General features: G+C 40.2%; 1 protein-coding gene across 1 annotated transcript; it reads right to left on the reverse strand.

The window, feature by feature from the left end:
- Positions 1-243: 243 nt before the first annotated feature.
- On the reverse strand, positions 244-16954 carry ticrr (TopBP1-interacting, checkpoint, and replication regulator). Its single transcript, XM_067590479.1, has 21 exons — positions 15901-16954; positions 14897-15134; positions 13962-14197; positions 13170-13404; positions 12252-12390; positions 11940-12064; positions 11525-11728; positions 11191-11336; positions 10796-10896; positions 10469-10562; positions 9946-10028; positions 8935-9165; positions 8619-8706; positions 8387-8459; positions 7697-7828; positions 7372-7462; positions 7167-7225; positions 6318-6595; positions 3706-5971; positions 3115-3243; positions 244-1157 (listed from the first exon to the last, which is right to left on the reverse strand). The coding sequence occupies exons 1-21, from the start codon at positions 16573-16575 to the stop codon at positions 1042-1044; spliced, it is 5739 nt and encodes a 1912-aa protein (XP_067446580.1). The 5' UTR covers positions 16576-16954; the 3' UTR covers positions 244-1041.

Consider the following 16954-nt stretch of genomic DNA (forward strand, 5'->3'; position numbering starts at 1 on the left):
AGACAAAGAGAATCTTATTAAAATGTTCACTGGAAAACAAAAATTGTGGACAAACTTTATATGATTTTTGGTCACCTTTTACCACATATTTGGAAAATACAAAACGCCAGAAAGAGTAGATGTTCTGTTATTTAAAAAAAAGTTTAATAGACTGTTGATAAAGACATAATCTTCAATCATTGTGTATAATTGAAAATGCTCCTTCTGCTTTTTGTTGGTGTTTTTTTTGTTTGTGGCCTGGTGGTGGGGGGGAAATGATGACATGTGTGGACTGTATTGCTTATAGTGTCAACAGTTTGATGAAATGGAAAATAACAAAAATATATATATACACCGCACAAGAAAATGTTCACTTGTGAATTGTGGCAAAGTGGAGTAACACACAAAAAACCAAAACATTTTCAGTTAAGTAATTGAGAAAACTGATATTTACAAAAGACTTTGGCAACATTAACATATTTACATTCTGAATAAATCCTCCCCTCTTTCAATGCTTCCCTTTTATTTAAAAGCAAATTTTATGACAGGAAAAACCAAACAAACTAATAAATAAACATGAATAGTATTTATATCAATACATTTAGTCTCTGACTTGATTGTAAAATGGCTGATTACATAATATGACCATTTTCCAAATTTTTAGCTTCAGAAAGACCCGAGCAGGAAATATGGCACACTTTTAATGATAAAATCATCAATAGGAACAATTAAAGGACATTTTAATAAACTGAAACTCTTCAAGAGCTTAAAACCTCAGTGTGAAACTTACCTAAAATCATAAGTCTTAAAATGTCCGGAGTAAAACAAAAGCCACTGGTAAGAAGAGAGAATATCAAGGCCAAGAAGTGTTGACGGAGGAGCCTGAAAGGGACGATTCATAGAGCAAACCTTTGAAGCGGTACTTGAAAGACGTCTTTTCAGATCCGCCATCAAAAGCGCAGCTGACAAAATATGTCTAAGAAAGGCTGGAGGCTTCACAGTTAAACACAGAATGGGCTGATTTGCTTTTGCTTTGCTTGCCAAAAGGATGGATGGTGTGATTCAGGAAAGCAGTCTCTTCCTGCTGTAGGTCTTCCCCGTGGTGGAGCGTCTCATCGGCTGACTGAAGGGAGACACCTCCGCATCAACCTCCATCCTCCTCTCTGATGCAGCTTCATCTATGACATTTAGGAAATTAAGATGTAGGTTAGTAAACTTACAGTTAGGGCGATGTCAGTTTTTAAAAGTGTTCTAGTTCGTCACAAAAGGCAGCGTTTCCCCAATAATTGTACAGGCCTGGTGGACCACTGGAACCCCCCACCAGGCCAAAAAATATTTTTTTGAATGCCAAAAATAACACCAAATATCCTTTCATTCAGGAAATCAATAATAAAATAGCGTTTGGAAGCCTCTGTGAGACACTGTTCCAAAATGTGAGTTAACCTTTGTGTGGTTGCCTACGAAACTCCTGATTAGATGCGACCACCGCTATCAGAGTCCCTTTAACTTACTGCAAAGCGAGCGTGAGTGTGTATGGGATTCAGGTTAGCTAACGTGAGCACGGCACCACCTAAAATGAGATAAAGCTCTAACGTGGGTGACGGACAAACAAATATATCAATGATTTTCTCCAAAAAGGGAGAGGGGCAGCTTATTTTAATGCAATAAATGCAGCTTATTAAGTCATTCTCTTCTTGTGACCACCTTGTTTTAAGTCTTGAATATACAAATATAAATTGCAGACCGCCTGCTGCGCCACCAGACCGAAGCAGACTGTGCAAATATGCCATCCCACGTGCCTCGTCCCTTTAGGGTTTTTTTTTGGTACGTATCACCAGGCCTGAAACAAATTCCAGGAGAAACACTGAAAGGTGTTGGAAGGAGGTGAGGTCAGAGCTCTGTGCAGGACAGTCGAACTCTTCCAAACCAAACTGGGAAACATTTCCTCATGGGCTGGTTTTGTGTGCAGCGACGCTCATAATGAAGCAGGAAAGGATGTTCTCCAAACTGTACTGTGTCCATATACTTTTGTCCATCTAGTGTCTTCTGAATTTTTCAGAATACTTTTGTGTGAAGTGTATTCTCAGAATATACACTTCATTTTCCTTTATTGGGTTTTGTTTTGGCAGGTTGGCAAAGAGCCAGTCAGGTTCTGGCATTCACCAGCCAGTTTCCTGCTTTGGTAATATAAATGCTGAATTTTGACCTTATAAATCGTTGCCAACTATTTTCAGTAGGAAGTAGCTAAAGCCGGCTCGAAAAGTTGTTGGATGACGTCACATGTTAATCTGTATATTGGTGACATCATAACGCAATTATATTTACAAAATTTAAAAGAAAGTAGTACATACATAGTAGTACATAGAGTACATAAAAGTACATAAAATGAAATAAAACTGACTGACTAGCTATATCATTAGCATTTTTTGTATTTTTTGAAGCATCCTCAATATCTAAATCTACCTCTAATATTAAAACTATTTTATGCAGGCTGTTGCATCGACTGAAAAACTGAAGTATCATGAATAGAGAGACAATCCAGACACTGGAATAAACTCATTATTGTTAACTTTATCTTTTTTGACAAAACAAAATAATCAAAATTGAATAGTCAAGTTAAAAAATTTAGAATAAAAACAAAGGAGAAGGAATTAACCGGTCAAACAGTGGAGATCAGTCTGAACACAGTCAGTCCAGAGAGCCACGGCTACATTAGTGATCATTCAATGAAAAATATGGGCAAGACTCTCTCAGGAAAGTAGTTCACGTCTGACCAAAAAGTTGCTAGATTTGTCGCTAGCTGCTTAAAAAAAAAAAGTCGCTAAGTTGGCAACACCGTGTATAGAGTTTGACTTGTATATAGTACGTTTCCCAGCTAACAGTAATTGAAAAAAAGTAGTAATACACCTGTTTTACCACAACATTTATAATATTACTGATATTTCACTGATATATATATACACATAATGAATATACATAAACCTGAATAACTTTTTAGTTGGGTGTCTAGTGATATCCCACAAGTCCCATTTTAATATTGTGGATGTGAAGATTTGTTTATTGACATTTGGGAGACAGACTGTGCTTTTAATGAACTGCCAAATATGAAAACACCACAAACACTGAACTTCTTACCTTTAAAGTGTGGAGTTCTCTTGCCAGCAGAGCCTGTTCTGCCCTTGAACAACATTGGAGAGTGAGTAAGGGCCAAAATCCCGCTCGCTGTCACCGGCTTCCTCACTTTAGAGCTGGGAGGAGTTGCAACTGTCAAAATGTAGAAGACAGCTGTGATTAAATGACTGCAACTTGCAGCACACTGTTAAAAAAGGTGCATTATAAACTTAATGCATCTATTTCAGAAAAATGCTACTTTGTATTTATCATTTAATCTCTTAAAAACTTTGTTCATTTTGATAATGCAGTAATATTTTTTTAATGCAAGGATGCCACATTCAGTTTAAATGGTGGACCTTGCACAAAAATTAGTCAATTGTTAGAAAGATAATTGATCAGAATTTAAATTACTCAACATTTACAATGAAGCTGTGAATATTTGCTGGCTTTATTTTGTTTTATACACTCACTGTTTATAATCTAAAACAGTTTTAGGTCAACAATGAAACAATTCTTCGTTGTAATCCTAAATCTCTCATTTTAAAGCTCGTTAAGACTCTAGTTGTGTTACAGAATTGTGTTGTGAACTTGTGTTGTCAATCATCAGCTTACTTGACTTGACGTCTCCATTTCCAGCTGTCCACATCATTTCTTCTTCAGCTGTCTGAGGATGAGTGCAGTCAGCCTGCTGAGCTAGCTTCTCTATCCAGTACAAGTCTTCCCGTGGAGAGAGAGGAGATGCATCTGCTCCGACTGGAGGCGACTGTTTGGAAGTCAAAGCTAAAACTGCAGCTCTGTTGCTTGAGGGCTCATCAGTGTCCTCTGTGTCTTGCAACCTGCTAACACCAAGCTCAGCTTCCTCCAGGAGCTCCTCCAGCAGCGGCTCCCCCTTCAGGCCGCGATCCTTTCCTCCAACCACACCGATCTGGGCTCTCTTCCTCCGAGGCCAGCTGTTGAGGTTGTCTGGGGTCACTTTTCCTACACTCTGAGGTGAAGGGGTCAGGGGGATGATCTCTGCAGTCACAGGAGACATGGTTCCCGCTGGATGGTGTGTAGGGGTGTAAGACTGGCAAATGTAAGTTTGGACGCTTCCACCTTTTCCAGGCGTGCTCTTGGCTGGGGTGACATGAGTACAGACGGATGGTGAGACACAACCAGGATCTCTATGTTTAGAGAACAAAGCCAAAGGGCTTTCCAGCTGAGAAGGTTTCACACCAACTAAAGGGCTCTGAGTTCCCGATCGAGGACCATCAGTGACCAAATCACCTGCGTTCATGGAGTCTGTGCGTTTGATTTTGAGTTTGGGCAGTCCCGATGTTTGCATTTCCATTTCTACTTGATAAGACAGAGGGTTCGGTGTACCCATACACTTTTGTCGACTTAGTTTGGAGGGGCCTCTAGGGGTTGAAAATCGAGGAGAATCATTAGCGTACCCCAAACGAGCAGCAGCCTCCCTCTGTTGGCGGTCAGGGGTCTGCCGGAAGCCGTAGCTTCGCCCGGGTGTGCCTTGTTGTGGCGCACGTGGTTTAGGAGAGGCTATGTCTGACAAAAAGTCTTCACTGGACTTTGAAGGCTTCCGTGAAAAGCTGATATTCATCTTGAGCCCTCCGCTAAACTGCGTCTTTACAACTGCAGCATCAACAATGTCCATACTGTCGTCGTCCGTGGAGGCGGAGTTGAAATGTGAGGAGTTAAACTGCTGTGAATCTGTATTGGAACTCGAGTCGGTTTCAGAGTTTTGCGAGGGTTCAGCATGTACTTCTTCTATTGTGTCTGACCGCTTGTGCTTTTCCACAAGGTCGCAGTTCTCAGCAAAGTTGAATTCTGTGTTTAGTTTGGAGGAAGCGTTCTCATTAGACTGGGATCTTAAGTTATGTCTGGTGGTTTTAACACCTTGAGCAGACCTCGTTCTTGTCGGGGACTTTGCTGGAGACTTAAGTGAAATATCTGATCCTTCTGAAACTGTACTACCTCCTACTGGTTTAAATAACAGCTTACATGGGGAAGCAATGTTTGAACTTTTGCCTGGAGTTCTTCCAGAGCGAGTAATCATTTGGTGAGTAGGACTGGGAGTCTTGGTTTGAGCTGTATTGTTGGATTTAGGTGAGAAGTGGTAGTCTAGAGGTGGGGTGGATTGTGAAGGAAGCATTTCTAGTAGATTGTCACTTTTATTGTCTTTTAAAGGTGCTTTCATCCTGCTGTCAAGTCTTTCCGAAGACCTCAGATTTTTTTCCGGTGTCAAAAAAACACTATTTACATTTTCTGAAAGCTTTAACAGGGTTACTTGACAAGAAAAGCTACGCCCTGTCGGAGATGTCTTTTCTGGGGTCTTGAAAATGTCAGTTCTGCTGTTGCTGCTTTTGACAGGACTGCTGAACTTGTTAGTTGTCTTCAGCAGTCTTGGAGAACTGCGAGATGCAATGTGCGGCGACTCTGGCACCTTGAAATTAACAATGTTGTCTGCCATTCTACATTTTCGTGGCGATGGAGACCATGTGACACTCTTTTTGGGAGTCCTGGACACTGGGCTGTTGAGTAAATGTGATCCAGATGAAGAGCTGCATTCAACCACAGCCTTCACCGGAGTCCTGAGAATACCCTTCAGCGAGTTCCCCAAAGGACTTAGCTTAGTAGGTGTCGCGACCACAAGAGTCTTTCTGGCTGGAGATCTGAAAGGACTGCCTCTCAAAGCCATACCAAGCTCACGAGAGCTTCCTGCGACAGGGCTCTCTGCAACAGAGAGAACATGCATCCTGGATGAAGGTGGGGTTTTAGGGGTTCCTGGGGTTCTGGGGGTTCTGGGAGTCCTGGGTGTTGTGTTTCCATGAAAGGCTCGTCCACGTTTGCCGGGTGACTTTGTTGGTGTTTTGTTTGGACTCTGTAAGATAAAATAAAGTACTTAAATTCAACTCAGGTTCAACACAGATACATATTTTAAAACGTATCCTTGTACAGTACGAACACTTACTGTAATTTTCTTTAGTATTAGTATTCAGGAAAATCACATAACTTAGTCAAGAGAATAGTTAAGCATATTATAATGATGAGAAGATGGAAGAATGAACGCATAGATACTGTAATTAAATTGAGGTTTTAACGACCCATGAAGGAAAATTAAATTATGAAAAAGAAAGAATCCACTCTGCACTTGTTTTTACAAAATGAGGAAGAAATCGTATTAAGTAATGTGTTGAATGAACTACATTATGAGATGAAGAACTCACCTCAAAGACACTAGAGTCTGTGGACAACCGTGTCCTGGTGGCCCTCGTCGACTCTATGGAGGTAGAAGGACGACCGGGAGAAGCAGCCGCCCCGAAAAGGAGTCGCATGGGAGACCGAACAGTTTTTACATCAACGCTGCTGATTTTACTGTCGCTGAGAGTGAGCTGGGACGCAGAGAGAGCCCTTTCCAGGTTGCGGGAGCGAGGTTGAGAACTTGAATAGAAGATGTTTGAGTGTCTTCGAGCAAACTTCTTTATCCTTGGGCTCCTTCTTAGGTCTGCAACAAAAACAAAACGAGAGAAAGGCTATAAATCACCTTCATACCGTTCAACACATTTATAAAAGGTTATTAAGTTACAGGCAGGTACTTGAATTGTATAAAATTTCAACCTTTGTCTGAAATCAAATAGTCAAAATGTCAAAGGGAATAAAAAACTATAAAATGTTTTCTAATTGCAATATACCAGTGTCAAGTCATTCAAAATAAAAATTGAAAAGCATCTAGAAATGTTAAATGCTATGTTTATTTATTTTTTTTAAAGAAATATATTTCATGAAGCCAATGTTTCTAGCAGGATTAAGTTTTTAAAATAATGTGAGCTATTTTATTAAGAGAAATATATTTTCTATGCAATTTTATATAAAATAAATTACACTGTAAATAAATCAATATTGTACTACTACTCCTGCTGTGCTTGTATCTCTCATTACCTCATACTTCAAAAAGACAACACCTACTTTTCTTGTTTACTCATAAAAAAAGACAAATACAGATTATAATCAATACATTCATTTACATATCTTGTGTGGTGGAGAAAGAACAAAAATTTCCGGTTTCAGTAAAATACCTTCTGCAGGTTTTACTGGGGATTCTTCCACGATGCAGTCCTCAGTTGGGACAGATCTCCTGAAAAATGATCATCAAAAACACAACAGTAAATATACCTAATTTACAGTAGTTGGAAATTGCAGATAACACAACAAATATCTTAGAGGAATGTGAGTAAATACCTCAATAAATCAATAAGGAAAGCTATTCATGAATAAACATACCTTCCCATTTTCTGCCGATAAAGGAGCCGACTGGACACTTGTTTGTGGACGGGTGTTTCACACACTTTCTTTGTTATAAGTTTGTGTCTCTCTGAAAAGGAAGAATTTCCATTGAGATAATTTGATAAAAAATATCAAGGTAACTGAAACGGATGTGTGGCGAAATATATAATAATAATAATGAATAAAAAAAAATACACTAAGCTTCTTTCTTTCTGTTAATCTAGTCGGGATTACTTGAATATCAAGGTTGTCTTGTTAGCTTTCAGTCCTTCATTTACTACAGTTTTTATTTAAATTAACTCACAATAATGACTGTTTTTACCTTCAGACTCATGTGATCGCTTGCGTTTCAATCCTTCCACGGCAGACACAGACTGGCTCCTCGGCAGCTTGGCTTTCTTCGAGGGGGAAACAATCTCTTGGTTGAACAGGTTTCTCCTCACCTTGGTGACCTCTGTGGACAATCAGAACAAGGTCTCTATTTAGGACTCTCATGTCAACACGGTGATGCGTACTGCACTATTCCTCATGCAGGCTTTTGCTTTAAACGAATTTCAAAGTGTCACATTGGTATTATGTAATACTCCACCCAAAATCTATCTTTAGAGTATGACTCTCCTCCCTAAAAAGAGTTTGTAGTTTGCTACTTTGTTGCAGAGAAGCTGAGGTCAGTTTGAATTCAGTCAGTTACAAAGTCTTTCCCTCTTCAAAAGGACCATCAGAAGTAGTATATTTAGCCACATATTGACAGATCTATGAGTAATTAAAACATACTGAGCAAACCAATCAACAGCAGGGGAGTGGTTTAAGTTTTCTTTGGATGAAACCAATCAAATTAATTCAAGCTGACCGCAGTCAGTGTTCTTAATTAAGGAGGAAACTACAAACTTTTAATAGTCACTTGTCAAACCAACGGAGGCTAATTTTTATGTTCAAAAAGTAGATTTTGTGTGGAGTAGCCAAAGGTTTAGTGCCGGGGATTTGATCAAGTTAGATATAAAACAGAACATACCTTGTGTTTCTTGTTTCTGAGGTTGTGGCTCTTCAACATGCTTCTCCAAAGCAACACAGACCTTTGATTTTGACTAATGGAAAACACAATAAATCAGGTGAGACAAACTGGATAAGAGAACAATTTTAAAAACAGCTGACATGCTGTTTGGATAATGCTAAGCAGGTTAAAATGCAAACATTAGGTTTAATTGTAATCTCAATAAGATATCGAGAGTGTTTAATTATCTTACAGCTCTTGTAGTCTTTTTAGGCATCTCTATTTGACGTAGACTCTGTGATGATTCAGTCATACTGCGATGACGAGTCAGCATCCCACTCCTGAAAAAAAAAAAAGACACAATCCTTAAATCTCGCACATGTTCCTTCCAAATTTATGGATCATGGCTTCATCATATAATTGCTATTAATCCAATGTAAAAGCAAACATTCAATGAGCAACATTCGTCATTATCTTCACTTAAATGTCACATGTTGTTGTAGTATCTCATCGTTTTCAATTCCAACCAAAAACAGTGTCTTTTCAGCTAACATGCAGCCTCCCCTCACCTCCTCTTGTTGGCTGAGCGATTTCGCAGGTCCTGCAGGCGATCTCTGCCATCTGAAACCAGGCTGTGTGTGGAAAGGGGAGGTGAGGAGGCCGAAGGAGAAACGCTGTCCTTGGCAACTGACTCGTCACTGAAGAAGTCAGCTGGCAGAACAGCCACCAAGGCCTCAGGGAGCTGAGTGCCCAGACTGTGGTAAATATCTGCAAGCACCCTGGGGACAGCTGTCAGGAACCTGGCATGACACAGAAAGGCTTTTGTTAAAATCAGTGTTTCCAATTACAATTCAATACGGAGGCTGAGATGCACAAAGTTGGCATTCAAACTTGGCATTTTTCATCGGTTTTGTTTGTAACAAGACTGAGAGCCTACAGCCATGCTAGTGGCTCAGTGAGGCTGCATTAGGCACAGCAGTGATTTGAGCTGAATGCCAACAACAGCAATCTAACATACATCTTAGTTTACTGTGTTAGCTTTGCTAGTTTGCAATAAACACAAAGTACAGAATTGGTGAGAATTAGTATTTAGTCATGAACCACTCTGACCTCATGATGGTGCTAGATGAAAAGTTAAGGCACCACCAAACTTCACTACAATTCATACTGAGGAGAACATGAATGTCAACACCAAATTTCATAGCAATCCTATTGAGACATTTCACACAAAAGGCACAAATGTCAACCTCATGGTGGAGATACTGTATAGGCAAAGTCAGTGAATCACTTAAGCTATTAAGATTCATTGTCTGGGAACTACAAACGTCTGTAGAAAACTTCATGGTGACCCATCGAATAGTTGTTGAAATATATTTTAATCTGGACCAAAGTGGTGAACTGATTGACCAACAAACAGACCGACCAGCTGACATTACCATCCCTAGAGCCATGCTGCTAGCATCAGTAAAAGATTTAAGGCAATCATGCAGCAAGGTGTGTTGGCAAATTAGGTTAACGCTGCAGGAAACTCGGAAAAAAAAAGAAAAAAAGATCACATTCCTGCAGCCCAAAACACTTACCCTGGGAGGACCTCGTCTTGAAGGAACCTTGCTAAGCAAACTGGGTCTTTCGTTAGGGAGATAATCCTGAGCATTTCAGCCACCTGAGGAACAGGAGACGTTTGAATTTATTTGTTTGTTTTTCTATTGTGCAGTCAATAGAGATCAAAACAGACATAAAACGCTTTCAAGTTGTAAATAAAAATATATTAAATGTTGGAATCTTTCAATAAAATCTAACATGTATTAGTTTATGATGATTTACTGAGGGAATCAATTTAACATGGTCAGTTTCCATTCAAACAAGTAAACAAAAGTTCCATTTTGTTTACTGTCTCAGTCTAAGAAAATGCACAACAACAACCAGCTAAATAAAGTTTCCAAGAGCATCTTTGTCTGAAAACAACCTTTTTTCACAGTGTGGCTTGCAGAAGAGTGACAGTACCAACTTTAAGAGGAAAACTATTAGTTACTTTTCTGATCTTTGCCATTACAAAAGAAAAATACAATTGCACCAAGTAGTAATCAATAGTGAGTATCCTACCTCCTCTGCCATTTGATCAGCATCCAGTGAGTCAGTCTGCTCTGAGGAGAACAGTCTGAACAACTCCAACCTCAACAACGCCTGAAGCTGGCACCTACAGGAGACAACTTGTGTTACTGACACCTAAATATAACCGACTCGACTATGGAGTAAAATGACTTTATTAACCTTCATTTATCAGGATTGACCAGCCACACATGAACGTCTACACACAAGCACACGTCTTACATCTGGGAGAGAGCCAGGGGTTTAAGTGGCTGATCCATACAGTTTGATGGGTTTTGCTGACTCAAAACAAGATAACCCACAGAAATAGAAAGCACTCACTCTCTGACTTTGCTCTCAACATCAGCAGCCGTGCCGTAGAGCTGCCTGATTGATTTGCTGGTCTTCAGGAGGTGCTGCTGGACGAACAGTGAAGTCTTCACCTTCAAAGCAAACATCAAATGTTACACATGTAAATTAATCACAATCCAATTGTTCTATCTGGCTTTAATGTATTTTGTTTAATGAAATAAATTCTCCTGAGCTTATAAATGTGAAAGCTGCGATCTGGCCATCTACAAAAATGTACCAACTGACATTTATGGACAATTGAAATCATAATATATTTCATCTACAATTGTGTAGCATAACCATCTATCAATTAACTCATCATTAAATAAGAATAACCTGCTTAAAGGACGGATCTTAAAATACATGTAAAGATATGTGTGTTTCACCTCCAGGTCGGATTCTGCCACAAGGAAGGTTTTTACAGCAGACAGGAGCTGCTGGACATCAGTGAGGAGGGACGAGTCTCTCTCTGCCACGGTCTTCTCATAACTGGATTTCAGATGAGACAGCAGCTCTGCCTCACTGGTGAAACCTGGGCGAAGGGAGAAGATGCATTATTTGAGTTGTTACTTTATTCAAATTCATGAATTACTCACTTTATCAATAAACATAATGTAGATTTTTATTTTTGCGCATAGCAAAACTAGCTTCTATGTGCCTCCTTGGAGTTGAAAGGTCAGACACATAGTAGCGTTTTGACGTTTTGATGGGGACACTCACAGATGGTGTTGGCTCCTCCAGGTTTGTTTCTGTCACTTGACCGTCTCTTCCCCTGTCTATCTGGACCCTTGACCTCCACCCCCTGCTGCTCAGCCTCAGCCTGGTTCTTCTGAGCTTTCACGTTGAGCCGTGCAACATTCAGCATCTGCAAGGAGCGGCTCATCGTTTTCATCTTCTGTTTCACTGGAGTGCGTTGGGCGCCACCTGCAGACGGAAGAAGGACAATGACACCAAGAAAATTAACATGTGCTGCTCTCCCTCAAGTTATTTTGACAAGGTAATACAGGAATGTTTTTCTCCCATTCTCTCACAATTAAAAAAAAGTTAACTTTATTGTTGCCTTAAAGGTTGTCCATACTTTTCTGAATGTCATGACCATCATAGAAAAACTGAAATATGCATTAAACTTTCTTACGTTTCTTGCCCCTCTTGTTGTTTGCACCCTGGGACGCCTGATACAGTTCAGACAGGTCACTGATCAGCTCCTGCTGTAAGACAGACTCCTCCTCTTCTCTCTGCTCTGGCGCTGCATGCAGCAACCTGCTCAACAATATAAGAAATACAACAACAACAGGACAATAGCAGTCACCTATTTGTACCAAGATTGAGTATGTTATACAGTAGGTTCCGTTTATTATTCTTGTTTGTAAACCTTTATTTAACTCTTGCTTAGTACAATATAGTTGTCATCAATAAGAAAAGATTGTGAAATTAGAGTTCCTCGTACCTCAATGACTCCATTAAATGGGAGCTCACTCCTGACTGATCTGACTGAGGGAACCAACTCTCCAATACGCCTGTTGTCAGCGGACAATGACTGACTTCCTGCTGGGCCCACTCTGGAACAGGATGATTGTTTGGCTGGTCTGAGGAATAAAGCAAAAAAAGCAATAAATAACTGGCAATTCAATACTGCACGTTTAAAAAAATAAAACAAAGCAGTGTGCCACCATCTAACAAGTAGTAGTTTTGGTGTCTTACTTGCAATTTCAATAAGGCACACACATAGACGAGGAACATAAATATGTGAGTGAATATGTGAAATGAAAAACAGTTGTCGTGGTCACAGTCATAGGTTGTCGTTTGTCATATTAACTGGCTAACGTCAAGAAGGCCGGTCTTATCTAATATAAGCATGTCCAAGGGCAGATGCCAGAGAGAACAGATGGAGACAAGGGAGGAAAAGGGAAGAAGACACATAAAACACAGAATATCAAAAGAAATTTGATATACTGCTGATAGTGACGATCTCTTTTGTTGAGACTGTCATGGACAATGAATCACAAACCTCATCCCTGAAGAATTTTGGTTTAGTTTCTGTCTGTGTTTTTATTAAACCAAATTAACTGAAACCAACGCCAAGCTCAGTGCATGGTTTGGAACAGAGGACCAGGCTGAGTTCCTAACACTATGAAAGCGTTCCAGGAGAGACGGTCTGAAAATGTGTGCGGTTATCTCCATATTTAGAGAATATTGTGTCTTCTCCCTCTCTAAGACGACAGGCTTCAAGTGTGGCTGTTCAGAACAGCTATTAACGTTTCTGATATCCTACCCTCAGACCTTTTGATAACATATACTTTTGTCTTTGGTGGCAGAGTCATGTGGTTGGCATTTTGAACCCTGATTATTACAATTCTATCCTTACCATCAATACCGTCACCATCCTCCTCCATGATGTCGTACACTACTCCCAGAACACTGCTCACAATATCTGGTAACTCAGAGGAGCTTTCAGCTGAGGCGGGGGCGATGATTTCGGTGGTGAGGAGCTGGTCGTTCTGAGTGATCTGAGGCTGGAGAACGGTGAGCAGAGCTGTGAAGTGTGACAAGGGGGAGAGGACGGCCGAGGACACCAGACCGCTGTCTCTCACCTCAGCAAACTGGAGGAATGGCCAAAAGATGGAAAAAAAAGCAGCAGAAGTGAATCAGTAAATGTGCAGAACCATCACAACACAAAAGATCACAGGACCTTGTGTATTTGTGTAAATGATGCAGCAATCCACTGAGCTACTGCATGTAAAATCTTTGATTTAAGGAACAATCTACCTCTAGTCACACTACCATAAATTTTAGACATTCGGTGCAATTAAAAGTTATTGAGAAAAACTTGTTGAAAGATGTTTTTTCGGTGTACCATCTGTCCTTCAACCTGCCGTGTCTACTTTCCATGTTTGGAAGAGAGTGCTGCCTGTTTTCCTAAGTGGGAAAACATATGTGCCTTTTCAGAAATGCATTTGAATGCCAATGCAAAACCCTCGATGCTGAGGGACAGACACAAAAATCTAACATCTACTATTAATATTTATGACATCTGAAAAAAAAAAAAGTTTCAGAAAACGCAAAGGACATCACCAACACCCTTTGTTTTTAACTACTGTGTTGTTAGTGGGTGGATCTTGTGTAAAATTAGCACTGTTGTTGTGTTTGGACGTCTCACCATGTACAGAGCGTGAGTAGAGAGCTCCATTAGGAGATGCTGGAAGGCAGCAGCTCCCTGCTCACTGCTGCTGCTGGAGCACTGGAGCACCCATGACTCTGTGGAGGTCTGTGTCAGTGATGAGGCGTCCCAGCCCTGAAGCACTCCTTTCAGACACACTTCCACCGACTCTGAGAGAAGCCTCTGTCTGCGAGACACTGGCTCTACCATAACGGCGCAGCTCTGTGTCATATCGCCTGGTGGGTGAAGAGTAACACAAATGAATAACGGCTGTTCATTCTGCCAGCACTAGGTTTAATGTGTTTTACTTCCCTTGTTTGTCCTGTTGTGTTTTGCTCATGTTATCGAATTTTGATGTATCTATCATCTTTTTTGTTACTACTGACATGAGATATTTTTATAAAGCCCCATGTTCTTGTTTTTCACACCCGTATGTGTATTTGTTTTACACTCTGTTTAATAAATAATTTCAAATATAAAAATTACATAGACAAGACAATAAGGATGTGCAGTATAATGTCTCATGATTATTTTGTAACAGTATTTAAACTACAGATCATATGAACAGTTATAAAAGCTGGACTTTTTCAAGTATTTGAGTCTAGCAACAGTTTGTGCCTCTCACGTGTTGGCATACATTCGACATCTTTGTTTTGATTCAGAAACAGGTGCAAGAGACAGACTTAAAATGTTTTTTTTTTTATCATTCAGAGGAGATAATGTTTTTTATATTCAGATAGGGATTTTGGAAATACCTTCAGAACAACAGCAAGTGTTTTTAAATGACCTTATGAGTTATTCAAACATCACCAGTTAAAAATCTTTTAGAGAAACCAGTGGTTACCTCTGTGACCTGAGTGTAATGCTGATACATGAGAGTCATGTGTGTCTAATTGTACCAAATGTTGATAAAAGTTCCTTTGAATGTTACCAACCTTGCCCCAACTGCAAAACTCCCCTTGTGACAGGAAAAGCCAGGCGGTGCAGCCTTTCAGATGACAGCAGGTATCCAATGCTGGACCTGAAAGCAAAGGTCTCTCTCCTGAAGCCTGAGTCTGACTTCTGGGTGCAGCAGAGGTTCAGTAGGGCAACCATTGGGATCACTTTGCCACCCAACTGCGCCAGAACCTCAGACAGCTTGTTGGAGCCAAGATGGTCCTCACATTTCATGACCTGCAATAAGACAAACGGTCAGAGTTGCTTGTGTAAAAGGGATTGAAACAAGCAATACTTTGATGTTTATAACCATTCTAAACTTCACACTGACTGGTTACAAAGTAAAGAGTCTGACTTAAGTTTGGTTAAATGTCTTGACATGTGCAGCTGTTTAAAACATCTACATACCATTTATCACAAGCGTTGATGGTCCCATTGCTGCTACACAGGTAGTAAACTGACTCTTTACACCCACACAGTGGGTTTCAAAAAAAGTGACCAATTTCTCTGGGCTTTTACTCAGAATAAAAACTAAACTCTACATAGTGGGTTACTTGGCATAGTGGACACTGGAGTAGATGATGTGTAGTTTAGAGCTGGGATATATGGTATGTAGTCGTTTTAGCTTTTTAAATGTGAATATTTTCTAGGCTTTCAGGGACAGTGATTAACATTTTTTCACAATTCCTGACGTTTTATAGACCAAACGACTAATCAATCAATCAAGAAAATAATTAATGATTAATGACAATGAAAATAGTTCTTATTTTCAGCCCTAATGGTATGTCAGTGGCCTGTATATATTGTGATACACTTGAAAATATGTTTTTCTGGTCTTTATAGCTGTGTTACAGTTAAATTATGCAGTTTTGTTAACTTCTCTCACTACATTATGTAAAACAAATAGTTAATGAAGTTCTTTGTCCATGTTTTGCTCGTTTTTTTTGTAGGTGGCTTATGATAATACTCTCTTGAATGCTATAGTACTACATGATTTACTCACCTGTACATGTGATCTGCTGTCAATCCAGTGCAGCACAACCTGTCGCTGAACCAGCATGTCGTGAAGACCCCTGGATATAACGTGCTCTGATACATCTGTATGCACGCCATGGTTTCTCAAAGAGAGGTAGTCCACAAGTTGTGTCCATGTCCGTGGACACTCTGACACAATAAACACCACATTCCTCCCATTGCTTGACAAATCATCCTCCTGTGAAACACTGGGCTTTCCAGGTCGGCTCGACTTTCTGGGCCTCAGGGAAAGTTTAGTGGGAGAAGTGATGTCTGGTCTGTCCCACTGGAAGTCCAGCAAGGTTTCTTTGAGTGCGTTTTGGACTGAAGCAGATTGATTGGATCGCTGCTTCAGCTGAGAACTGCGTAGTTTATCCTTTATGTCAAACTTGGAGTCAAACTCTATTTCGAAGTCCTCAAACGTTTTGTGGAGAAGCTCCTTGAAGTCTGATCCCCTTGATATGAGGCTGGCATTGCGGCCAGTCTTACATTGGAAGAATTTATAACCCCAGCGCACTTTCTCAAATCCATACTTGTAACCGAAATGCAGCAGAATTTGTAGTATTCCTCGTTTCAAGAGATGGTTTCTGACTTCCAGCTGGTCGACTGACTCGTGATCTCCAAAATCCACATCGATAACAAAGACCAAGTTGTGTAAAGCCATGCCGTTCCTCAACGATAAGCCATGAAAACAGGTCAGCCTTGATCAAATTGATTCATTAGCCAAGTAAATATGCTGACCTGCCGACGGGTCGTTCATTGTGTGTTGGCACAGAGACGCCATTTACAGCAGCTGGCATTAGCTATCTTCATGTTTCTAGGCTAACCCTGATTAGCTTCAGTTAGTGTGACATAAGTTGAACGCTTGCCGTTGTTTGAAATAACTTGACACCTACGGAAGTAAAGAAACACGCCCGAGCTTATTTGGCTATTATTAAGACTTCTTAGAGTTTTAAAACAGCGCTATTCGCGTACCTAAACTCTTCTGTACTCGCCATTTTCTCGTAGCTGCTAGTCCCTTAACCGTTCGCGCTCCTTGAACA

This window comes from Thunnus thynnus, chromosome 5 (genome assembly GCF_963924715.1).
Source record: "Thunnus thynnus chromosome 5, fThuThy2.1, whole genome shotgun sequence".
Lineage (NCBI taxonomy): Eukaryota > Metazoa > Chordata > Actinopteri > Scombriformes > Scombridae > Thunnus > Thunnus thynnus.